Raw genomic sequence first — 26,550 nt, forward strand, 5'->3', positions numbered from 1 at the left:
CATGGAACTAGGCAGGTGATCTATGAGATGATTAAAAACATCCCAGGGGGAAGGCAACTCCCAAAAACTGCACTTAGATAAAAAGACCGATGTTTAGCCCATTTGCCAGATGGTGAGCTGTCATATTTACTCTTTTCAGAGATTAGAGTAGCAATATCAGCATTTAAGCTTTGCCCCTCGGTAAGCAATACGTATGTTCGCACATGGACTAAACTTCAAACAAGAAATGAAGAACAGTTACATTTCATTTACCCACAGTTGTGGCAGACTGTCCATTAAAACATGTTTTATAAATGAAGACTATAGCCTCAAAAATGAATTATTCTCTTTCTCTCTTCTTTCTTTCTTATAGGTGAGGATATTATTCATCCCCTAAAGTGTCTTTGGTACTACTGGCAGCTGAGTAATATAAAACCTGAAGACAGTGAGGATCAAAACATCTAAGATGCTCCACTGAGGGATGAAGAACAACTTCTCCCCTCCACTGCCATTTCTAAAAGCCTCAGATATGAGGCACTCTTTAGCCTTTTCAGAGTTTTTGAGTGATACGCATTATGCTGGAATAGGCAGCTATTTTTTTTCAGCCTGCAGAGCTTTCCTTCTGTGATCAGATTTTAATCTGTCTCATTTCTAATGAATAACACCACAATGTTGTATTATACAGCTTTCCAGAGAAGGATTGCTACAATATCTCATCTGCCAGGAAAAGTCAATGTCTTGGCAGGCTCTTTATGAAATATCTAAATTGAATAGCTCAGATACTTTGTCTTATTCTCTGCCATGTATCTGACCATCAAGACATTATCAGTAAATCTACTCAAACCTGGGTAACTTCGTCAGTGAGGTATCCATACGTTCTGCCTTCTAAATGACTGGATGTCCACTTGAAGAACTATTAGACAAGCCTCTGACCTTAGCGATGGAACCACTGATGAAGGTGAACTAAAGGTTGTCAGCTCCCACCCTCATAACATGCTGTCAAAGCTTGCTGACGTCTGTGCTAGTGTGCATGTCACTCACCTAGATTGAGGCTGCATCCAAACTTGTTCATGGCCCAAAATTCTAAAAGTTAATTAACTTCACTCTTAGAATGAGGGATCGTGTTGGGTCACTATCCAAAACACCTACTGTATTTGTGAAATCAGATGGAAACTGAATTTCATTGAATTGGAATTTCTGTGTTGCAATTTTTTTGTCCTATGTGCAAGATACAAGAAAGTTGGAAACAGAAGCGTCACTGCTCATACAATTTGCCTACGCATGCTTAGAATTTTTAAACATTTAAGTTGATGTACAAATGCATATCCTCCAACATGCCTTTCTATGAACTCAAAAATGAGTTTTAAAGATAGCCTTAAGCCTGAATTTACTTTACAACTGTGATTCAAAGAGGCTGGAGTGAATGCAGTAAAAATTAAAGCTTTGCTGGGAAAAATATGAAACATAAATTTCTGCCGACCATATCAGATATTTCTATTTTGTGTTGCATAATCATTGACTTCATTAATTTAAACTGTATTTACAAAAATAAAATATATTTAATGTCTGTTTGAATCAAAAGTACAGTAAGCAGATGCCAGATTACCCATATTAGGTTTACATCTTGAAGGAAATAATGAACAATTTTAGAATTGGATAGCTAAGTTGTGCATGACGTGCACCTAAAGACAAGTAACCTTAAATTGCTGTCAAGAATAAGTGATTGGCTAGATATTTGCTTACTTATTGTTGTAGTAATTTGTTTTGAAGAAAAGACCAAGCAATAACTTTAATATATTGTTTGTTAGGGTCTTCTGGTCTCCCTGTTCAATATTGTTGATATACAGGAAGGCTAGAATCTCATTGCTTCTTCTAACCTTCAGCCTAAATACATGCTTATATGCATTTCTTCTTATTACATCATCCATTGGTTTAGATAGCTCTGCCTTCAGAATTGTTGTTTTTCTGATGCCAGGGGTTAAAGACCTTGTCAAAAATATGGACTCTACTGATAGTACACACTGGAGTTGTTTCAAGCCCAAACAGGAAATGCAAACTGGCTTAGACTGGACAGACATAAATGGCTTCCCATGAACATAGTCTTTACGTATTTATACTTTAGACATTCAGGCTTGCATCTCTACACTGTGAGAAGAATAAAGCACACTTAGTTTACCATGCTTCAGACCTTTTCCAGTTAGCTCTAGTCATATGGGTCGACATCCTTGCTTAAATTTTATTTTTTTAATAACATTCAATTTGTTAAGTTTTTTTGAACCTGATTTAAAAATCTTAAAGTATTTGCCGGATTGTGGCTTTGATTGTGTGTCATACATATTTGATGCTGCTAATTATGTGATCTTCACCATTTAAAAGTGCTTTCTCTTGCTTTTCAATCGTTTTCTCATGTTCATATGCAGTTTAACCTTCATATCTCCCATGTCTACTTTATTGTTGGTTGCACTGCATGGTAATACTAAAATATAGTTTTAATTTTATGAGATGCCAGGAACCTAATAAATCATTATAATAAAAGAAGGATGGTAAATTATTCTGTTATCAAATTTATTTTCCTGTTTTTTCCCCTATGATTCATATGAAATAATGCAGATGATATAAGCAAAGAATTCAATCTAAAATATGTAATGATGCTAATGGAAAGATGCTCAGTGCTTTTGCTACATGATAATTTACTTTAAAGGGGTTTCGGTTCCAAACCTCAAGAGCTTTCACACATACATCACTAAGACTGGTGCTTTAGGTACAAACTCTGAGCCAGCAACAACTTGCTTTACTTACCGTTCCTATTGGGAATTATAAAAATACTTACTATATGCATAGGAATTCATTGACTTAAGCAGGACTAGGCCCTGAAATGCCATTTGTTGACCTTATTATGCAATGGAGTATAGTAGTATATCATTCTTATGCAAACTTTGTCTCATTAGCCTTCTTCATAGGAAAAAAAATATTAAATCAAATGCCATGCCATATTCACCACTTTCTCTTTATTCCTCAATCAGCAGCACATACCTTAAGCTTCTTTACACTTGTGCAAGGATCATTGGAGAAACTCTCAGTATCTGAAATCTCGATGTCTTCACCATACAGGACACCAGTCAGATCATTCCTCACCTGTTAGAAGTTGAGAAAAAGGCAAACTAGTAAACTGAGACTCAGGGAGGAGGGAGCAGATGGACTATATTTATCACTGTAATGTCAAGCAATGAGCTCCATGATGATATACGCACACACATTTTTTTTTTTTCCATTTCACCTTAAATCTCATTAAGGCACTATTTTTCTACGAACATAAACTACTATCAATGGGTGTACTACATAAAGTGCTTTCCTATGTGATGAAACGTTCACAGTGGGCTCACACTTCCTATCACGAGGATGGAAAATTCTTGTGTATTTCCACTGCTGTTAAGACCAAAATCTTTCCTGTAGCCAAAGTGATGTTTGAGGCTGTATAAAGAGGAAAGACACATCAAGGAAATTCTTACATATTCTCAGTGCTGAATACTGATTTGAAACCACTGTCAGCTGGTCCAAGCATGAACTAGCTTGCATCAGTTAGAGATTGGTAAAGCTTAATGAACTCTGTCCTCCCCATTCCTTAGAGCGTGTATTTTATCACAGGGCAGCAAGTGGTATGGTTTGCTTAAAGGTGACACACGAAACTATGTACAAACAGATTTTTTCACCTGTTTTTTTATAGGGGCAAGATTCTGTCCTCTTTGAGCTGCCTAATAGCACAAAGAAGCCAGAGAACATACAAAGCAATCTGGTTTACAGACTTAGGGTTTTTTTCCATATAACTAATTCAAGGTTTTCTGTCTTAAATCACTGCCAGTTTTCCTCCAGCCACATGACTGCAAAAAGTTTCACATTAGTATTCCTAATAAATGAGCAAAAATAATGAGCTGGACATAGTGTGGTTACAGACTGAAATGAAGAGAATAGTACTCCAATTTTAATTTAATAAAATTATGATCACATTCATTGCACTTATTTGTCTTTTTTATTTGTTTGTTGTAAGAGAAAGGAGAAGCAAATCACGGTTTAAAACAGGTATCTCAAATGCAAATACAGGAAATACAATACACAGAAGAGAAATATATGTGATACTAAACAGGAAAATTTAGAAGTCTATAAATCGTATACAGATTCTTTCCAATGACCCTCTGTATGAGTCACTGGAATTACATATTTTAAGTCTCCCTCCTAAGCCTCTTTTTCCTTGACCTCCTTTGAAAGATAAGCACAGTCCACTCAAAAAAATCTGAAAATATTTGCTATACCGTGCCATGGTCAAGTAAAGAAGATGGTCTCTGTCCTCCAGGAGTGAGAAGTTCTTCATTTGAACTAACTATAAAATTCATATAATGAGAAGGCATTTCTTCCATGCAAAAATAAGACCTAGGTATTGCTAAATTTCCTCTGCTGAAAGTCTGCCACACTCATGCCTAGGTATACAGCAAAAGCAAGGGGAAGCAATAAGGTATGAAAGGTCACAGGTGAGACTTCTGCATTCTGCTGGCAGCTTTACTTTCATGAGAAACCCATCCTTTCAGTAATCCTCCAGCCTTTCTTTAATATATGTTTGTGAGCATCCTCCTAATCGATGCGTGTTAGTGGTTCTGTTGGGTATATTTCATGCTTTTATGTTTACCATGCAAGTAAAATATTTTTTTGGTATACTGCTTATCTGGTTTAGATAAGAACACAGTTTTGGTAAAAAAAGAGGAACATTAAAACTATCTTTGTACTCCTTTTGCAAATTTCTTCAAGACAAAGAAGCATAATCTGGTTTCTGCAATGTAACAACTGCATTAATTGATCCTCAAACAGCATTCCACCTTTTCGCTGTTTCCTTTAAGCTGTTTTTGCCAAGTTTCTTGGTTGACCAATGAAGTATTTCCTGAAGATCATTACTACACTGGCTGCCTTAATTAATTCTTTCATGGCCTCTGCTTCATCTTAATACCCTTTAGCCATGCTTTAAAATTACGAAGATACATTTCTACATTATAGCTTTTTACAATGACAGAAACAATTGTACTTACAGGATTTTTTTATTACAAAATATTTTATTTTACAGAAGCGACAGTCAGAATGGTCAGTCCACCAAGTTCTGAGTTATATCCTTCATCCTTTTGTGATGTTATAATCAGTTTTTAAGCATATTCTGCAAAATTGTATTCACTGACAAAAATGATCAGCAGTGACTCCTTTTTCTGCTAGTATCCCAGTAAAATGAACGATTGATATTTTAGCTCCAGCAACACCATTAACTGTTCCTTATGATACAGGTCTTTATCAATACAAAGAAAAATTGCTTTTCTGAAACAAACCATCAGTGGTAACAAAAGAAAATAAGACTCTTCTTGATCATAGTTTAGCTAATGTCCAATATCCTTCTACCTAGTACGGAAGCTCACTAAAATTATCATGTTACTTAGAAAAAGTAAAATTTTTCCTTAGCTAGCAGAACTGTACTTTCCAAAGGCATACAACTTGTCATATGCTTCTACCCCAGACTGCCCTACTTTGTTCTATAAAATAAGAAATTTTGCTTTTCTGATATTTTCTTGGTTTTTTACTGAAGCTGTTTCTAGTCATTCTTATAATCTCAGAGAGACTAGATTAACATTACTTAGCTGATCTGTGTAGAAAACAGCTGATTCACCAAATAATGTTTAGTCAAATCAGACCATTATTAACATGAGAAAAATGAAAAAAATACACATTAAATATTATTAAAATAGACAAAAGCTTATGGATAGGTTTCAGTGGAGGGCTCAAGGCTGACACCTGAATATAAAAATTACACTTCAGACTGTCTACTATGGACTTGCCATGATTCCTTCCCTTCAGAACTTGTTCATGAACTCTGCAATTGAGGTATTCAATTCCATATGAATTTTTTTTCTAAGCAACAATATGAAGTTGTTTCCAAGCAAAACTTCTTTAAATTCAGCCACTGAGACATTTCTTTGACACCCCTCTTCCCCAACTGCTAGAAGCCAATACTCTGCAGCTTGCAGAGCTCTTAGACTTTTCATTGAACTACTGAATAACCTCCCAAAAGACACACCTTATTAGATTTGGTGCCAGAGAAGTTGGAAACTGTTTCCCTTCACTTCCACAATCAGATATTAGATGCTTTTCAGATGCATCTGTTGTGGAGATTTTGCCAAAAGGGCTTTATTTCCCATTATCACAACAAGATATTAGGAGCTTTATAAGATTTTGCAAGGTTTACTTTGTTTTTCTAGAAGACAATGTTTTTTCTGCCCTTTCAACGTTATGACCACTAGTCTAACACATCTCATCTTGTGCCTGGTCTGGGGGTATTTTCCAGTCTTTGTTTTGTATTTCCATACTTTTTTTTCCCACTATCCTCATGTTCTTTTCTTTATTTCTAAGTATTCTCACTCACAGAATTGTAACTTGTGGTATTCTTCCATCAGAAATTCTTCAATTCTTTCAAACAATTTTAACTACAGAATCTTCTGATTTGGAATTGGGTCCAATGTCAGAATTTGCCAAGCCTCACTCCAAGTTCTAGAGCTCCCAATTCCTGTAGCAAATATTGCTATTTTGGATTATATCTGTGAAACTATTAATACAAAATGCTGCATGTTTTGTTTTACCAGATGCTTGCAGTCCCTGAAAGCGTTACCACCAGTGGTACCAGCAGTTTTAAATCTCAGCAGTAATTGTTTCATTCCACCAACTCTGAGTAAAGAAAATTGTATTCTACACTTCTGCTTCTTTATTGTGTAGAACAGGATAATTTCAACGGGAGGAAACTGCTGTAGAAAGTTGTAACAAAACTGCATTAAGGTCCAGTGGGGATCTGCAGCTCCTAAGTAAATCTTGCACTGATTTATAATACAGAATAATGTAATTCCATGTGGTTGTAGTCCCTTGCTAACAATGTAATGAAGGTGGTAGCTCTATGTCTCTTTATGTAAATTTTGCACACTTTAAAGACACCAATATTCCATTTTCCTAAGCCAGGAATTACCAGACCTGATCAACAACAAAACCTGGGAAATTTCACAAACCACTGCTTAAAGACCATGGTCCTTCACTCACAGAAAAAACAAACAAACAAACAAAAAACCACTCATACACTGCTCTGTGTACAAAGCTAGATTAAATCACTGTTTCATCATACTACATATTTGGTCAACCACTACATATGCAGTCAACTTCATAGATTACTGGTTTGCAAATATGTTTACCCAGGAGCAAGCTCCAAAAAATGAAGGGATTGCATCTTGTGTAAGGGATGCAGTTGAGGAAGAAAAGGATGGCCCTTGAGACACAAGAGAAGATGGGATGCCAAGACCCCTCATTCCACCATAGCTGCTCTGTGATACAGCTCATAACCAAAACAAGATTTTAAAATTTGCTGCCATGTCTGGTTGCTTATTTTCCTCTGTGAAGTGGATGGCAGCAATACTTTCCTACCTCATAGCTGTTGTATCAAATTCAGTGATGTTTGAGAGGCAAACAAAGTCCCTGACCCTGCACCTGTGAAGGAAGAAATACAGGGGTTTTGAGGAACCAAGAACTTGCATTGCCAAGGAAGAAATTAATGTCTTTAATCTCTAGCAAATTGAGAGAGTAGATAGAATTGACTAAATGGGCTGTGAAAAAAAAATGAGCCTAGGTGAGACCAAACTGCAACACTCTTGTGGTCTGTTTCGGGAAGGATGGGTGTAGATTTAAGGAAAGGAATTAAATATTGGGGAGCAGCATGGGACAGCTGCTCTCTCAGGAAGAGGGACACACGTGCAGTAACACCAGCCCTGGACCAGGGACCTCACCAGCCAGCACCCCAGCAAGGGGAGCAGGACAGGCTTGGAGAAAAGGGCCAGTTTCAGCCATGAGGCTACACCTCCAGTAAAGTTCACAGTGATAAGGCAGGTCCAAGGTAAAGCTGGGAAGTCCATCCACAAGTCTGGGACAGGACTGGGTCTGGTGAGAATAACCAGGGTCAGACAGTCCCATGACTGCTGGGCAGGTCTGTACTGACAAGACAGGTCTGAGAACAAGCCAGGAAACGGGTCCAGACCAACAGGGTCCATGACAGGCACGGCCGTGATGGAGAGAGTGAGCAGCGCTCCCTCACATTGCCGGGGCAGGGGCTGATGGCGCCAGGCTGAGCTGCAATGGGGTCCTGGGCTGTGGTGCAGGACGGCAGCCTCAGGGGGCCAGACAGCAGCAGAAAGGGATTTTGGTGCTCTCAGGGCCCTGACACTGAATTTTGGCTCTTGGCACATTTTTTACTTCCTATCTGATCTCTGTATGATGATTCCCTGCATACAATATATAAATGATCCCCTGCCTCACAAGGGTACAAAAGCTGCACACATACTGATTTTGTTTGAGGTGAATAGATACTGCTCACTTCAGTAGGATTCTAAGTGCAAGCACCTGCTCACCAGCAGTAAAGAGATAACATCCATTTGACTACATTTAATTTTTACCAAGCCAATTTTATCCCTTCTTCCCAAGAAAATAGTAAAGAAAGGCAATATTCCTCATGAATTGTCAATCTAATACCGGTAGTTTGGATGGAGGGGTCTCCACTGATCGAGGGTTCAAACTAGGTTTCAGATCACACATTTAAAGGCACAGTTCACTCATTTAATCCTAGCTCTGCAGTTACAAAACAAATTTAATAATTTTTAGGTTAATCATACTACTTTGCTTTTAACAGATATTTCCGATGACCTTTTGGTTCACTAAAGCTGCATGTAAGTACTGCAAGCTAAATCCTTGTTGTTCAGGGCAGTCTAATCCTACCAGATGTTGATTGTAAGAGACTCCTAATGAATGAGAACTGGTCAAACCAGACAGATTACACAGTCAGTCACATATTTTACTAAGATTTTCTTCTGACGAGATTTATACTATGTACTTTAAAATGTTGTGCTGTAGGACTTTCAGTACAGAGATATAAACATATGTGTACAGAACAAATGCATGAATTATAAGAAAAAAATATTTCTTTATTACATGGGCAAAACATAAATTGTAACTGTAAAGGCCAAATTACAATTTCTGGGATTAGTAAAGATACAGAGATCTCACCATATACAATGCATTACAAGCAAACATAATTATCCCTATCTTCATATAAATGAAACAAACACTCACATTTAGAGGCTTAGAAACTCTGAGTGAAACTTACTTTCAAGAAATACTGTATCTGGAGAAGAGGAATTGTGTCATACTAAATACTGATACTTGTCATTGCCCTTGAATTTAGAAGAAAACTGAGGTATGCTTTCATTCATATACACACCATTCTGGATTACAAAAATAAAAGAAGATGTAGAACCTTAATTTGAGCAGAGACACAACATAAAACAGAAGATAAACCATAGATAAACCAAAAGAAAACAGTAAAATATTATTTTAGTTATTAGGAAAGAGTCCCATTTACAGGAAAATTAAAACCCTAACTATGTCTTACTACATAAAGGAGAAATAAAATACAGATGCATTGGATTTCCATCTTTGTTCACAAGAAATCAGATATTTTTTACAAATCACATATTGTGTGTGGTTTTCAGGGTGAGAGAAAGGGAAAAAGGAACCTTGGGATATTGGGCTTTTACTTGGGAAAACTGAAAGCATAGGCCTTCAAGAAAAATACAACTTTTTTCATTGAAGTAGGATTCTAGCACATGGATCTAAACTCGAAACTCTTGCCTGCAAGAAGTGCCTGAGTGTTTCAGACTGAGAGTTTTGGACTACGGGAGGAGGAGGAGGGGGAGTAATAACAACAATAATAATGGTAGAACAAAAATAGGATATTGTATTTTTTTTATTTTTTTATATATAACTACATCTTCCAATTAAAAAATGCTGATTTTTCTTCTTTCTGCCTGGAATGTAACCGTGGTAAATATGATTTCACATAAATCCTACATATGCATTACTACCACACAGATCACACCTATTTAAACATAAATCTTTATAAAGCCACATATAAAATGCTCTCCCCCTAAATTCTCTAAAGTAGTAAAATTTCCTTCTCATGTTTTTTGCCCACAGAAACTAAACATAATCATGAACTCTGATGTTAATCTAATGGTTGTGGGTAAAAAAAAAATAACAGGAATTTAGTGTTCTTATGGTAGGGGGAATGTTTATTAGAGGTTTTTAAGGTGACTTACAAACAGTTTGAGTTAGAAGGTGATTTATCTACAACAAAAAGATACAATCAATCCATCTTATCAAGAGGTGGATCACTTGCAATCAGGTTTTCGAAGATACAAGCAGATTAGATTGAAATAAAAATTCAGCTAGGAAAAGGAAACGGGAATCTGCACTATGTTGAAACATGAACAGGTTAAGTTCTGCTTAATCTACAAGCATGTTAATGACCAGGACGATAGGTTCAGCAAGACTTTGAGTAGTCCAAAGAAACAAACTCTCTTCAATAAGACTGGATGCTAAGATAAGCAAACGCACAGTACAGCAAGGAGGGAAAGGCATGGTACATTCCTTATAGGAAAAAGTACATAATGCAGTGCAAAGCCAGAAAGGATCCCAGAGATAATAAGCAAGGATTGAAATTTAATTATATATGCTCTAATAAATAACAGTAGTTTACATGAAGATTTACGGGACATCAATAAACAAAACTGAAGAAGAAAATATACACAAAATATACTTCTGATTCCTTCAGAGTGAGGTACCATCTACAAAACTGAAGGCAATGTGGTTCTGACAGCTTCCAGACAAACCGGACAACCACTCTTCTACAAGTTTATCAGACTTGACTCTTAGAAATAGCAGAACAAAAGCAAAGAGTCTGGAGGTGGTAATATTATACAACAGTATTTTTCATGCCAGGTATTATGCAAGTAAATAGGGGCCATATTAAGAATAGATTATTCAATTATTTGTAAACCAATGCCAGAAGCACAAGTAATTAAGCAAGAATTTAGAAATTCTTGTTTATTAAAGCAAGTAAATAACGAACTACTGAAAGTTTCTGCAAGCATTCAAATTACTAGGAGTGATGAATTATCTTAGGGGGAATGTAGAGGCAGACAAGTAAAAGCACTCTGTATTATTATGTGTGGAGGGTAATTAGAACATAGAATGCAAAATACAGAATATATTTGGATCTTCTGACAGAACTGCTCAAGTTTTAGAGTATGTGATTAGACAAAAATTATTATATTTAAAGTATTTTAAAAACTACAAATAATACATATTAAATCTGCTTTACATTGGTGAATTTGGCCTAGATTAGGAAATAAGAACAGAACAAAATGGAAAGTCTCATGCTATCACAGAAAAGACTAAATAACAGCTTAGAAAACTATCATGAATTTCTTTTGAAGCATGCACTATTACACCACCCTCAAAAACACTTCTGTAGTATTTTTCATGTAGCAAATACACTGTTTGATTACTGAACCAAAAATTAGGGACTCGACATCTGATTACATTATTACAGGTGGACAATGTATAGTACTCATTAGGAATTCTTAAATGCACACGTATTTCAAACACACACATTTATTACTCGGAAAGAGCCCTTTACCAAAACAATTCTGAGCAGAATTCATTTAGAGGGATAATTCAAACAAAGCAACATGAACGATAATTAAATATTGTTTTAGAAAACATTATTAGTGCCAAAAGAGCTACGATTTATAATTACACAAGGAAGTGTCTTCATGTAAAATCCTCCTTGATTAAGCAGAATGAAAGCAACAGTAACATTTACACATTTACAGTCTCTCCATCCATGATGGATGAGATATTTTTTATACCAATACTAACTAGGAAAGGTGTTACACAGATTTTGCTAAAGTTAAGATAAATGGGCATTTCTAAGGAATGAGTCACCTCATCCATAAATAGATGTCTAAAACAGGTGAGATGAATTGCACCTGGAAGTGCCTCTCTCTTTTCTCCATTAACTATAAATGGAGCTTAGATGGCTCTCAGGTACAGACGGACAGCTGAACTATAGCTGAATGCCAGGTCTCGAAATCAAAATCTAACCCTGTGTCAAAATGGTGTTCCAGTACCAGAAGCATCCACTGAAACTTAGAAACCCCAAAGATGCTTTACTTTTATAAAATGTTCTCAGCACAAGGTTGAAGGAGTGGGCTACTTCCCTGCATCCTTTCCCATCTGACCACCCAACCACCGAGAAAAAATACACAGGTTCTTCCTCTACTTCTTGGCTGGCAGAGGAGGTTTGTACAAACCATGAGTTTTGTGAAAAGCTTTGGAGTCTTTATCTGGGTTTTTTTCTTTCAGAAAACCTGGGACAATTTTGAAGTTTTATCGTCACTCGGTTGCTCTACTGAAGCTATAGCTATTTACTAATGGTTTAATTACATCAGACTCATGGGACTACGTCAACATTTATAAAAAACTCTGTATCCAGGAGTAAGTGTTGTTATCAACTGAAACCTACGAATGCAAGCCTCAGTGGGAAACTAAAAAGAAAGAAATGTTTACCAAATATAAAAATCAGATGACATATTGATGAAGGGAAGATTACAGAAAACATACCTGTGAGAATACAAAAATATGGAATTATTACTATCTCAGTAATCCTCCAAAACAGCAATCAACATTTCTCAGACTTCCTAAATGCAGAAAGGTCAGCAATATCAAGCTAAGATTTAATTTCATTCTATGCCTGAACTATGGGAATAGTTGTCCTCATTCCAATACACCTGGGGTTTAGGCTTTTTATGAGTGGAGGCACAGGTTTGCTTAAATTTTGAGAAGTTTAATGAAGTATTTCATTAACTTACTTTCCACTTGCACTGCTCCAAAGAATTTTGTTTGGATCACCTTTGTATAAAAACCCCCTGTGGTTTAAACTTTGTGAGTCTATATAGCTTCTTCCAGGTGAAAAGACTAAAACAGTCACCACTTCAGGCATATAAAATCATGACATGATAATGTTGCACCAAATGATAATGCTAATATAAGCAGACATGAAATTTTTACCATGTGAACCATGCTTCAGCCCCATGTTCATTCCTTCTGAAAAAATACTCCTCTGACCCAAATAGTTTCGGGCTATATGAGAGAACTAAAGTAGATGCTAACTGGAGTGATATTACTGAGCAGAGGCAAGTAATCAGGGGATTTAAAACAATAATTTCTCTTCTTTTTCTCAGTTGTGTATCATTTACTTTCAAAGACATTTTTCACTTGCACTTGTCTACCAAATTGCGCCATCCTTTTCTATTTTCTTAAGACTGGAATTCTGTAGCACATTGTACTGAGAACTGTAATAATCCATTTGGAAACTAAACTGAGGATCAATGACACTAAAGGAGTAATGCATTTCTTACAATGTTATGTATTGAAATTTCACACTAATGTTTAATTGTTAAAAATAATTTTGGTGTCTTTAAAGTAAGAAGCATAACATACTGATTAACTTTCTTCTGCCTTACATGCTCAGATGCTCACTAATACCATTCCTGTGATCACTGGGATTATTGTCTGAGGAAAGAACTGATTTACAAGACCAAATGCCCACCTTCTGACACGCAAGCACTGCTGATCTGATCATTCTATTAAAATGCTTCAGCATCACTGTGTGTCCCTCTCCGTGATGGATTCCATCTTTGCTTTATTCATTTTTATAATGCAGAAAACCAAAATAATTTTACAAATATTTCTGAAACACAGTTTTCTCTTGCATCCTCTCTGCTTGTGGGAGCCAGCAAATCATCAGCAGCTCAGACTTTCCCAAGCAGGAGCATGAATCTGGCTATAACTGCTGGCATCAAGAGTCAGTACTCACTCATATGTACTGGAGGAATGGAAGGGTTACAAAACCACAAAGACTGAGATACTGTCAGTGTTACAGGAAAATCTCTTTCCTTCTTGCTTGCAAGCCCACAATCCAAAAGAAGGTTGAAATCTACAGTTTTAGTAGTGGCAGTCTTCAAAATGGCAACAACATTCTTCCATTTGGATCTCCTCACACTACTCCATACATATGTGGAGTACATAATACACATGCTATCTCACAGGCTAGCAGAAAAGCTACATAACCTAGGGCAGGGGTCCGGCGCACAGATGCAGTGGCAGGCAGCCATCTGCGGCTGCTGGGTTTCCCCCCCCAACCCCCGGTGGGGGGGTCTGTAAATACCGGGGGCCGGATCGAGGACCCTGGGGGGGCGTATCCAGGCCATGGGCTGCAGTTTGAGGACCCCGACCTAGGGTATGTGGGGAAAAAAATCCTTCCCAGATGCTCAACCATGGTTTAATCTACAGAAAGGACTTCTGTGAATTCCATTTGTAAATCGTACATTTTACATTACTTTGTACAAAGAGCTATAACATTTCTGATAAGAATGTTTGGTAAGTTAAATTTTATTGTTGATTGATGCAGAAAACTGTTGATTGACAGCCAAACACAACAGTTTTTCTATTTGGGAAATGCATTATTCAGTGCAGTAACCTCTGTCAAATTGTCATTTTGGTGTAGTGTTGTGAATGTTCACAAAGACTCCTATGGTATTCATTCAAGTAAAACTGTTCCCTGTGTCCTTTGAATACATCCTGTAATGAGAAATTAATGCTACAATTAAGACTTCTGTAGGACGCAGTTGGTACAGCCTTCACCTGTATGAAAAATAAAATCCCTTAAAAGTATTTTTGTCAGTTGTGGAACAGACAGCTTTGAGGAAGAACACTGCTTTAAGAATAAGTCCTTGATACTTGATTCTACCAAACAACCATACACATGATGGAGCATCCTGTACCACTTGGAAACTACATTTCCTTAAAGATGGGTCTTAGATAAAAACATGGAGGTGTTAAGAAATTGGAGCTGCTTACCAGGCCACCCCTAGTATTTGGAGAGTTAAGAAACAGATTCTACTGGCTAAAGATGAAGGTCCTGTTCCAGACAGCACAAGGATATGCAGGAAAGTAATACACAATTTTTATTTTCAATAAAGAAACAGAATAGGACAATAGATTTTTTACCACTTTCAACAGCTCCAAATTTCTGTTTTTTAAAGAAGAATTTTCAAACGTAAGATTTTTCTATGCCAGAGTAAACAGACCAGAAAAAAAAAAAAAAGTATAGAAAATGAAAGTAAAAGGGTCTGTACCCTTTATATAGACTTGAAGCATACTGCAACAGAAGATTTGCCCTAAGCAAGAGCTGAAGATCCAGATTACATGATGATCTGGCTATAGTAAAAATAACCAGTAGGATCCACGTCCTTCTCTTTTGTGAGCTATCAGTGCACCCAACAATATGAACTACGGTTTAAAATAAATTAAGGGTGTACCTTCAACACAATTTTCCCTCCATCTCACCTGCAAATTAAAATCAAGAGTTTGCTGACTTGCTCAATAAAGAGTTGTTAATCACCTCTTTGAGGAAGAGACACTAATCTTCAGGACACTCAAGCACTGACTTCTGTGGAAGCAATCTCTCTAGAAGGAAACAGCAGACATGTAGGAGCTGTATGGTGGCTGTGCACCCATCTTTGACTACTGCTGTTACCAGATAAGCACAGCAGTGGAGTGGCCTTCTGCCCTACTGTTAATCTCTCAACTATTAATCTTTGTAGGAACCTCACTTGAGTCTACCTACCACTGAATGCTTCCTGAAGAAATGTCTTGATTTTACTGTTCTGTTTCCAAACCAAAAAAGTAGAGAGGTGATCCTAGAAAATGTCAGAAAGGCACATGAAGTGGAAGTGGATCAGATGCAAAATTAATATCTAACATTTAGTTAGCGTGATAATGCCACTCATTGCCTCAGGAAAAAAGTAAAAATAAAAATAAAGCTGGCAAACTCAAGACTAATAAAAGACTATTTAAATGTGTTTTGAAAAGGTGCCATGTACTGATACAAAATCAAATTATACTTTCGTGGAAGCCCACAAAGTTGTACCCCTTTGCCTTACATGTAGTGGCAAGTTCAAGGCTGTTAAAAGAAGTGAGAGAGAAAGTTGCTAAAAGTCTGCAACAACAACAAAAAAAGCTGACGTTTATAAACAGCACACTGGCATAAGGTGAGCTACACCACTTCCTATCACCTAAGGAGAAGCAATTTACAGGCTAAACTATTATTTTTGCCTCTACTCTCTCTTTCTCTATCCCTCCTTCCTCCTAGGAACTGATAATGTCACTATTATTTATTACATTGCTGATTCTCACACTTTCATCATGAGACATGACTGTCCTCTGCTGAAGGTTTTGGAGAGTAACCACTTCCGTTAAGATACCCAGGCAACTTAAAAACATGTAGAAGCCACAATCACATTATTTTTAGAAACCAGGAATTTAGATAAGCAAGATAGTTAATAGCTTAGTTAACTCATGCTAGTTAAATTAATCCAATTAATATATGCTATACTAACTTTAAATTACAATCACTTCTTAATCTAAGTTAAAGCAAGGTAAAACAAGACAAATTAGCGGCTCTGTTAAGGGAAGCCTGTTCATCCTATTTTCTAGCACTGCTAGATGATTAAACATTATTTCAGAGTTTGCTGATTATCCCTCTGTCCTCCAAGATAAAAAAAATACAGAAGCTTTATTAACATTTTTTTGAATATTGAAGAAAACCTTGCAGCAACATTCCCCGCAATGGTGTATGATTGTTATTTCACACCTTATTTACTTCAGAATCCTCAGAAGGATGCCATATGGTGGTGATAATTTACTGTACTTGAGTGTCTCAGTTTGATTCACATACTTCCTCCACTGAGATTTCAATTGTCAGCTGAAGCTGTACTCCAGTTACCTGTAAAAAGTCCTTCTAGAAAAGAAATTTCCCCTTGGATCTCGTACATATCTTTTTGAACCCTTTAATGTCTTTGTTAATTGCTTGTGCTCTTTCTCTTCTCTTTTGGCAGACTACTATGTTCTGAAATTTCTTCCTTGCAATACCTTTTTCTGAAGCTTCTTAAATCACAATAATTCTTGGTGTATCTTCTACCAAGTCCTTCATAAACAATTTCTGCACATTATTTTATGTTATTCTGAATGGGATTCTGAATAGACATTATGCTGCATCTTGGCCTATTGTCTTAAGCAGCCTTACTGTGGTTGCACTCATTCTTACAGCAACGTAGTTAAAATACTGTGGTAGCATCTTTTCATTTCATTGGCTTTACATTCTTGTTTCCTGCAGAGGAATCCCACAGGGTCACATTAATAAAAGATATTTGGTTTAAGAAAGGAAAGCCAATTTTATCCATGACTGGAAAATGAGACAAAATATAAGCAGTTTATCAGCACTGTCTGAGATGAAGTCCTTAATTCCATATGGAAACCAGAAGACAAAATCTTCTAGGTTACCTGAGAATTACTTGAAGTGTTTTACGCTACAAATTAAGCAAGCAATTTCATTCTGTGTCTTTAGGCAACTCATTAGCAACTTCAAGTAGTGAAAATTATGTCTCTTTATTATGGACTGGTGATCATCTCCTTGACCATGTGTGCTAATACATGTTACTGTTGCTGCCCTTTTCATTTTCACATTACAGATTGTACCTGGAATTCACAGAACACCTGGAATCAGACTTTACTATTCTGTATCCCCACAAGAACTAACAACAATCTGGCATGAAAAAATGTTCTGTACCTTCATAAGCATATGTAATGCTCTATTTTAGCTCTCCTATGGAGGAAAGAAAACACACAGCATCATTAACGGTTATGAATTTGACTTCACCAGAATTGAACAATGTCCTTAAAAACAGCTTCTATCTATTTTTTAGTTTTAAACAAATTCCATGCTATTCATTACATGTTTTTTCATTGGTCTGAAGGATAATAGCTCATCAGCATTTTTTTTTTAAAAAAAAAGCTGTAACATTAATAACCTGTAACATTAGCCTCCCTCCTTTAAACAAGGAGGAGACCTAGAAGCACAGGTAGTAATCGCAGTAGCTCATACAAGCAAAATCTGTTCTGGCAAGAAGAAACTGGGATTCTGTTGAAAAGCATTCATTTTCTTTAGATACTAATTTTTTACAGAACATTTCTGTTAAAGTTCTGCAAGCATATTTAAATTTAGAATTGTTGATCCTACAATCTGAATCATTCTTTAATTTTTATCTATTTATTAATTTTAGTGCTTAAAGACTTTTGTGGATAATATCTGGAGAAGATTTTTTCTATAAATCTAGGGGCACTCCAAAATGTCAGCAGTGTATGTTGTATGACAGCTTTTAAGAAACCACTGTGATATCTCTACAGGGGACATTTCACCATTTGTACTGACCATTCACCAGTAATTTGGGTGAATAAATGTTTTAAATATCAAACTATTGACATGGAACGAGATTCTCTTCCACATTATATGAGCACATCAAATTAAGGGGAACACAGAAGTTACTACTGACATTTGGGTCTAAAACGTGTAACAGAGAAAGGAAGAGGAGAATCCTCCCTCTTCCTCTCCCACCTCTCCCTGACTCAATTCCCTAGGTCACCAGATGATGTGATACTCCTAGTATGGTCCTTAAGGAGAAAAGAAATGAAGGAAGTCAGAATATCTTATGGTGCAGTGCACCTCTTAATTTTCAATCATTTCTCCAAACTGCTACATAATTTAATAGATTAATTTGCAGCTTTACAAGGGGAAGTGACATGCAAGTGTCTTCGTGCAGTGTGAAAAGAACCTACAGGAACTGAACAGGACTTTTTTACTAATGCTATTTATCCTAGCAAAAACAAGGATATCCAGAAGCAGAGCAACTTCCCCCAAAGAAGCTATGCTGGATTCAGGGGGTACTTGGGTCACATAAAGGGTGAAGCCCTTACTGTGAACCTGTGTAAAATTCATGACACATATAAACATCATTTCTCATGTTACAGCTCTAGCAAAAAGGGTTAATGGACTTTCTTGGATGTATTAATAGTGTAAAGAGGTGGCAATAAACTCATTATATATGACAGACAAAAAGTGCTGGAGTTTCTGGTCTACCGTAAGCATTTCCAAGGTATTTTTCAGGCAGGTATCAATGTGCTCTGCCCATTCTTTTAGGCAATCTGCAGGAACTTCAACCTATAAAACCACAATAAGAAGCAGCAGGGAACTAAGCTAACAAACTCTGGCTTTATGGCAGTGGTCTCTAAACTTTCTTGATCATGCAAATTTTATTTATTAGAGGTAGAAAAACTCCTTCTTGCTCTCACTAAAGCAATGTGATTTAATACACTTAATTATTTTTTGAACACTCGGTTTAACACATAGAACCAGACCTTCAAATCGCTGTATGCTAAGTCCAGTTAATTTCAATACTTGGTTTTACTGGCTTTTAGCTTCACAGAGATATGTAGATCCAAATGGAGGATACATATCACTGGCTACACTTACTAAATGATTATATTAATTTTTAAGTCAAATCCACCAATTATGCAAAGGTTTTCTTTGTATTTTGGCTAGTAAGTTTCCATCCTCCCTGATGGCAATCAGTTGTTCTTGCAAACTAATCAGAAAGTGTTGTATATTCATATATTTAAAAAATTAGTTCAAAACTCACCGAAACACTTGTTTAGAAGATTTTTAAACAGGATAGAAAATTCAGTTTCATCTTTGTTAAATGTACAGATACTACAGCTTTTATCAGGTGATTGGCTTGCATCGGTTTTAGCAACAAAATCACATAACAATCGAAACATTTCCAAACATCTGTTTCCAAAATGCTCTCTCTATAGCACAAGTTTCCTCTAAAAAGCAGTGACTTTCTCACTCATTGTTAAAGTGTCACCTTCACATTGAAAGGACACATTGTGGGTGTTTTGCTTTTTTTTTAAAAAAATATCTGCTATGGACAGCTTCTTGTCATCACAGAAAAGGTCAGCAAGTTTGGAACATTGGTCTTTTTGTAAGAGAAAAATTAGTTAACATTCTCCCAGTTCGAAACTTTAAGCACTTCAACGTAAGAAAACCAGTGAAACTCTGTGGGGTACAAAAGATTTTTGTGGTCACTCCTCATCTGATTAAAGACTATTTTAAATATTCTACTATTTAAAGGTATTATTTTTTATAAAATTAACTACATTGACAGCACCCTGCAGCACATGCATCTTCATGCACTTTTGGTTCCAGCTTCTTTACTGCAAGAGCTTGCCTATGACTGACACAGCAAAGGAATCTCACATGTGATGATAGCTCTGTAATCTTATTCTGGAATACATTTTTATTTCAGCTGCTCCATTAGTGGTCACACTCACGCAGTTTTTCCATAAAACATTACTCTTATTAAAGAAGTCATTTACTGTTGAGAATGTATCTTCTGCAGCACATTTTTCCTTCAGTGGCTCACAAAAAAAGTACTACATTATCTGTTTCATTATTGAAGCAGAATCCAGCAAATACCATAAGCTGAGACGTTAGAAACATCTGTACTTTCACCCAGCTGCATCAAATCTCCTACACTGCGTGACTTGTTCTAGTATCTGTCTCTTCAACTCTTCAGTAACTCTTCAACTGTTCTGTTCATCTTTCAACAGTATTTGCTGACAAAGGAATGGACTTTAGTTTGTCACTGTATTGTTTTCCATGCATTATTTCAGCCATTCTTAGTGCAGCCGGAAGGACAAGTGTTGCCTCAATAGTGTGGGGCTTTTTGTCTTTTGCTATTAAGTAAGAAACCTCAGATTTTACTTTTAAAGATTTATCATTATGTTTACTTATGTAAAGTACTGGACTGAGTATCACAGGACTTTAAACATCACTGAAGAAATTGTAGTTTGTCTTCAAGTTCTGGATTCTTAACTTTTAAATGCCTTTTTGATTGTAATGGTTTTCATATATTATCAATAGCTAACGTCTCCAGGCACAATACAGCACAGGGTGAGGTTCATCATTAGTAACAGCAGCTATAAATCCATATTTCAAATAATCTTCTTGATAATTTTGCTTTCTTTTTGGCTATCTTCCTGTCAGGTCTCGTTAGTTTGCCATTGTTTTTATCCATAAGGTGGCTGATGAACAGCTCATAGTACCGGCAGGAGAAGCATCAGCTCTCCCATTTTCCTCTTGATCGCTTCTACCGGCATTATCGGTATTATCTTCAATTTGCAGTTTCTTTGCAGAAATCTTTTTAAGATACTTTTCCATTCTGTAGTTTAGTAAAAACTATATAATATAATCCCTAAGTCCACTTAACTGGGCACACACAAACTGTAATACCTGGCAATATGCTAAGCATGAATGAATGAGTGAGGATGCCCCTGTCAATGTCTACATGTTGCGAAGTGCCCACCCCTTCCTCAGGGCACCTCATGAACTCCACAGGACCATCTGACATATAGACCGACTAAATGCACCAGTGTCAATCTGTATATGAAATATTAGTAAAGCTTAATTTCTTTCTTTTTTTTTGATAAAAAATTATAAACAGAAGTTCAACTACTTTTTCCTGCACCCCAACAGATCATCTTGCACATCCTCAGGGGTGCACAACCCTCTGTTTAGAGACTGCTGCTCTATGGGATCCTTAGCCCCACTCGCTTTAGCTGGGCACAGTCCAGAGTTTTCCAGCATCAATCTGGATTGCAGCATGGATTGAAGGGAATCTGTGCCCACCTGCAAAAAGACATACACTTCAAGACATATGCCTATAAAAAAGACATATGCTTACAGTACCTAGAGTCTCTATACATTCCTCTCCCAAGAGTGAAGATAGCCAATTCTATCCAGTCTTTCCACTAAAACCAATGCCATGAAAAAACTCAAAATTCAGAGGAAAACTGTTAAGATTGATTTGCAATTTGGAAATAGACTGTACAGTAAGAGACTAAATGAGCACTAAGATGGATTAAGACAAAACTGAATCATGATGATACAGTCTGTACATGATAAATTACCTACTTAAGGAGATTTTCTAACTCCAATCTCTTTAATCTAACAGACAAAACTACATAAAATATGGTGACTGGAAGTTAAAGATTAAATAAGGCACATTTTTTAATGTGTATCACTAGTCATTAGGACAGTGATAAAAAATATAGTAAATTTCTCACCCTCCTGGTGTTCTTGGGCATGAATACATAGGAAACAACAGGAATATACATACATGAATTAGATTCTGTAGCATTTTTCTTTAGCAAACCAAGAAAATATCTGGGTTTTGACTATGAAACAATGATTCCATGCTACAGATAACCAAACTTTCATACTTTGAACTTCTTACTGGCATCTACTCTAATCCCCACTCCAAAAAGATACCCTTCATTTATCTGCACCTCAATGTCAGTGTTGATAAAATGAGAATAAATACCTGCAGATAATAAAAATATCAATTTATTTTTAACTATTTAAGATCCACTGATGAAAACCACTGATGACTTCCATTTTACTGGCAGCGACCTGAGCACAAAGCAGTAACATGATGTATTGGGTCTGGCTGGAATGAAGTTATGAAGTCAAATTTCTCCACAGCAGCCTGTGTGGTGCTGTGCTTTGCATTTGTGGCTAAAACAACGACAACCTACCAGTGCTTTGGTTATTGCTAAACAGTGCTCGCACAGTGTCAAGGCTTGTCCTCTGCTCCCTGCTCCCAAAAGTCAGTGAACTGGAAATAGTCTAGATACTGGGAGGGGAACACAGCTAGGACAGCTGACCCAAACTGACCAAAGGGATATTCCCTACCATGACATCATGGACAGCAATAAAAGCTCAGGAAAATATTTTTACATTATACTACACAACACTGTACTAAGATCCACTGGTATGTAACAGGTTTTTTAAAGAAAAATACCAAGATTTTAAAGCCAGAAGCAAACGTATCAATCATTCAGTCTGAACTCCTGCAAAATAGAGTACATAATGCTTTAGTCAGAAAGTACTGCATCAAAACCATGTAATGGAGGTTGACAGAATCTCAGTCTTAATAAACAAAATCCTTTTTGAAAGTCCTTGCTCTCTTGGAAATGGGTGAGAACTTACAATTTTATTGCAGATGTTTTCTCAGGATCACACTTGGAATCTCAGGTCCCATAGAGTTTATTATTTGCTTATGAGGTAATTGTATTTAGCGTTCTTTTTTCATCAGTAAAACTTTGCAGACAGGCGTAACTACAGCTGGAATGTTTTCCTTCCTTGCATTGCTGACTGAAATGCATTCATACTGTGTCATTTGAAAATACTTGCATTATTTTTCCTTGCCTTTCTTTCATTCTCACATTAGATTTTACAGGAAAGAGGTCTTTCATACTGATAATTGAAAATTAATGTGCATTCAGTATGAGTCTGCAGTTTTATTTGAAATTGACATAGAATTTCTAGTATCAAAGGATCTGGAAGCCTTGTTTAAGGTTACTTGGATTTCTAGTAAACATGAATCACTTCATCACGAATTACCACAGACTGCTAAACATTCCTTCAGCAGAAGTGATATTTCCATGAGAGAAATAAAAATTAATCCATTTAATTGCTTTTTATCATTTTCTTCTTATGCAAATACGTTAATCCAGGATTCAGATCCCCAGTATGTTCCATATTTCAGTCAGAACTGCCTTATTTGTTGACTCTGATTACTGTCACCATACTCTGATCAATGAGAATAGATGTCACAACACAGCAAGGTCCTACTGTATTTTTCAGTAAGGTACAATAGACAAGGGAGGTTAAGGGAGGTGCCAAGAGGCCAGCATCTGGAATAGATTAAACGTTGATACTGTAAAAACCCTACAATTCTAAAAACTAAACAAGCAAGTTATGCAAAGCATTGTAAGGACACAAAGTTTAAGCTAAATAAGAGAGTCAAGGCAGGGGGATTTCTTTAGGTTTATATTTGTACTGCTGCACAAAGGAAAATTAAATCCAAGAGAAAAAAGAAGCTAAAACCAAGTAGTTTCCAGGTGAGAGTGTTGACAAGTTCTTGCTTTTTCTTTGGACAAGCATTTGTCCTAAAGTGTCTGATATTCATATAAACAAAAGCATCTGTGAAACCATGGGTGATGGAATCCATCACAGAAATCTTCACAGCAAATACCATGGTTTTTCATTGCAGCAAGCTGGACAAGCGAAGTGACGCTGGTCTGAGGGCAGACCTCAGGACTGATTGCAGAAGGCTGACAAGGGTAACACAGAGCACTTGTCTGTTCCACCACCGCAAGAGCAAACACTTTTGCAATCATTAGACCTGACAGAGGCAAAAAATGAGATTTTTACTAGGCTGTAGGCAAATTAGTTTGCTAGTACACCACAACATCATACTGGCTGAAATTAAAGAAATAAAGCTAAAGTGAGGAAAACGACTGGAAAGCAAAATAAGAGCTGAAGGCTACACTGCAGTGTATCATAATCAAAAGATAATTCATATATTTCCCTCCTCTCCTTCTCCAGGGCATACCATTTCTAATATGATGCAGACAGCCCTACGACCGCCAGTACTATGAGGAGTATAACTTTTCAGTACGCTGGAAATAGATCAAAGCTGGGAACTTTGCAGCACACTGCATGAGTATAGCCATTTGGATCAGTGTTAGCTTAGGGGTCTCTGGGCTCATGAATTCTCACTGTGATTGTCAGGACTGGATACAACACCCTATAGGAAAAATGCAGATTTATATATTTTTTTCTAAGCATTTTGAAACATATTTTCCTCCCTTATATCTTCCAACTAATGATTTTAATGCTAATATAAATTGCTATTTTACAGTCTTGGAGAGAGAAGACATCCTGAAATGACATGTGGACATCTTGATGAAGCTGAGAAATGTTGACAATGACTTGGAGGAAATGAAAGGATGCACTTTTCATTGATAAAGTTGCTGTAGCTCAATTCTGCAATCCCATTCTGTTTAGAATTAGTATCTCATATACAGAATCAATTTAGATAGATGAAGGATACAGTAGACCATACCTCTACTACATGCGACCTCAATAGGCAGAAGGATCACGGAAGGAAAGTTTTCAGGCTGGAGGCATAACAATATTCAGAGGAGTTCAGCACAAAGCAAGGGGGGAAAGTGGGGCAGCTGAGGTCTGGGAAAACCATTCCTCCTTCCTTCTCAGTGACTGCAAACAAGCAGTTTGGTGTTTCTTGCGCTTGAAGACAAGAGGAACCGTGGGGCAGAACGGTTCTATATGGAATGGGAGGCTTGTTTTATGGATAGATTCTTGCTTATGTAGGAAGCCATGGTTACAGCAATCACCATGCAAAGCACCACTCCTGATAACTGCAAAGCCACAGCCTCACGTCTCCCACACATATGCTTTGACTAATACATTTTTCTAAATACTCTTGTTTACTTACTTCTTAGGAAAGGCAATCACATCCTGGAGTATGCAGGCGAGGTGCTTAACTGCTTCCCCCAGTCCCTGATACCCGTTTGTCCTGTCTGGCAAGTTGCATTTGATCACAGAGTATTATTAAGGCAGTTTTGGCCTGCCTTAGGACCTGCTAATTGCCATATATCATCTTGTCTCTCATGGTGCAGTTTTAGTTTCTATTAGAAACCCCTGTTCAGATGTGGGATGCAAAATGTGTCAGAACAAATCTCCACTATGTCTCTACACTGCAAACAAAGGCAGAGTAAAGACACTCCTGCTCATACCACATCACTAATTGTGTATCCAAGGAATGACTAGAACAGTCTCTGCCAGAAGAAAGACCAGTATCTGCTCATTTCTCATCATCCAAACTGCCAGCTCAATGTCCTGTTGAACCTTTTAAAAAGTTTTGTCAGTGAAACATTCTCTACAACACTATCTAATTCTGTTCTGTAATCCTCCTCCCTTTCATACACGTGTAATTTGCAGAACGAAGTACAGGAATTCACCACCCACCTTCCTCCCTCAGAGCAGTGCAGAGCAAATACAAGCATTTCTTGTTATGCATCTGTTTAAGAGTATCTGGATACATTCCTTGTTTTCCACCTACACTGTACCCTTCTGGAATGGGCTGCATTCCCATTTATTACAGTAGTGAAAGTACTTGAAGTCACTGCCAGAAAAGGATGCAGATGTCTGCCACTGCTGATTAGGTGCCACTCCGTCCTGGTGGTGGGCTGATGTAAGTTTGAATTCCTTTCAGAGGATTCAAAGAGAAGGGAACAGAAAAGAGAATTTCCGCTTCCTTGGCGTATTCTTGAAAGAACGGCTAAGGCAAAAATATCATTATCTGCAGACACAGCTTTCTGAATAGAAAGGACTGACCTCCATTCAGCCTTTGAAGTACAGACGGTAGCATTCTGGGGTCCAGAAAATGATTCAGAGATGTGACTCCTGCATGTATAGAAGCACATCTCTAGAGCCCCAGAGAAAGGATTTAACTTCCTGGAAAGTGGCAGGATCTACAATACACAGAAATCTTAGTGCTGACTCTTGACTGCCTTTACTAGTTCCTTGGTCTGTATGCTGTCATCTTAGTGCTGACTCTTGACTACCTTTACTAGTTCCTTGGTCTGTATGCTGTCATCTCTGACTCTGATTTTGAGAATAAATCCAAAAATCATTTATCCACTAATCCATCAGTTGTGTAAGGAGGAAGAACAACTAAACTCCACAGGTCCTGGAGCTAGAGACAAGGGAACCTAAATGCTTTTACA

General features: G+C 37.0%; 1 protein-coding gene across 2 annotated transcripts in view; it reads right to left on the reverse strand.

Annotated features, from left to right (window-relative positions):
* The window catches only part of GABBR2 (gamma-aminobutyric acid type B receptor subunit 2), a 487,842-nt gene that overhangs the window by 259,975 nt on the left and 201,317 nt on the right, over positions 1-26,550 (reverse strand). For both annotated transcript variants that reach the window (XM_055800671.1, XM_005242566.4), the window contains exon 4: positions 3,013-3,114. In XM_055800671.1, the coding sequence (XP_055656646.1) occupies positions 3,013-3,114 (102 nt within the window). The remainder of the gene's footprint in view (positions 1-3,012; positions 3,115-26,550) is intronic.

This window comes from Falco peregrinus, chromosome 3 (assembly GCF_023634155.1).
Source record: "Falco peregrinus isolate bFalPer1 chromosome 3, bFalPer1.pri, whole genome shotgun sequence".
NCBI lineage: Eukaryota > Metazoa > Chordata > Aves > Falconiformes > Falconidae > Falco > Falco peregrinus.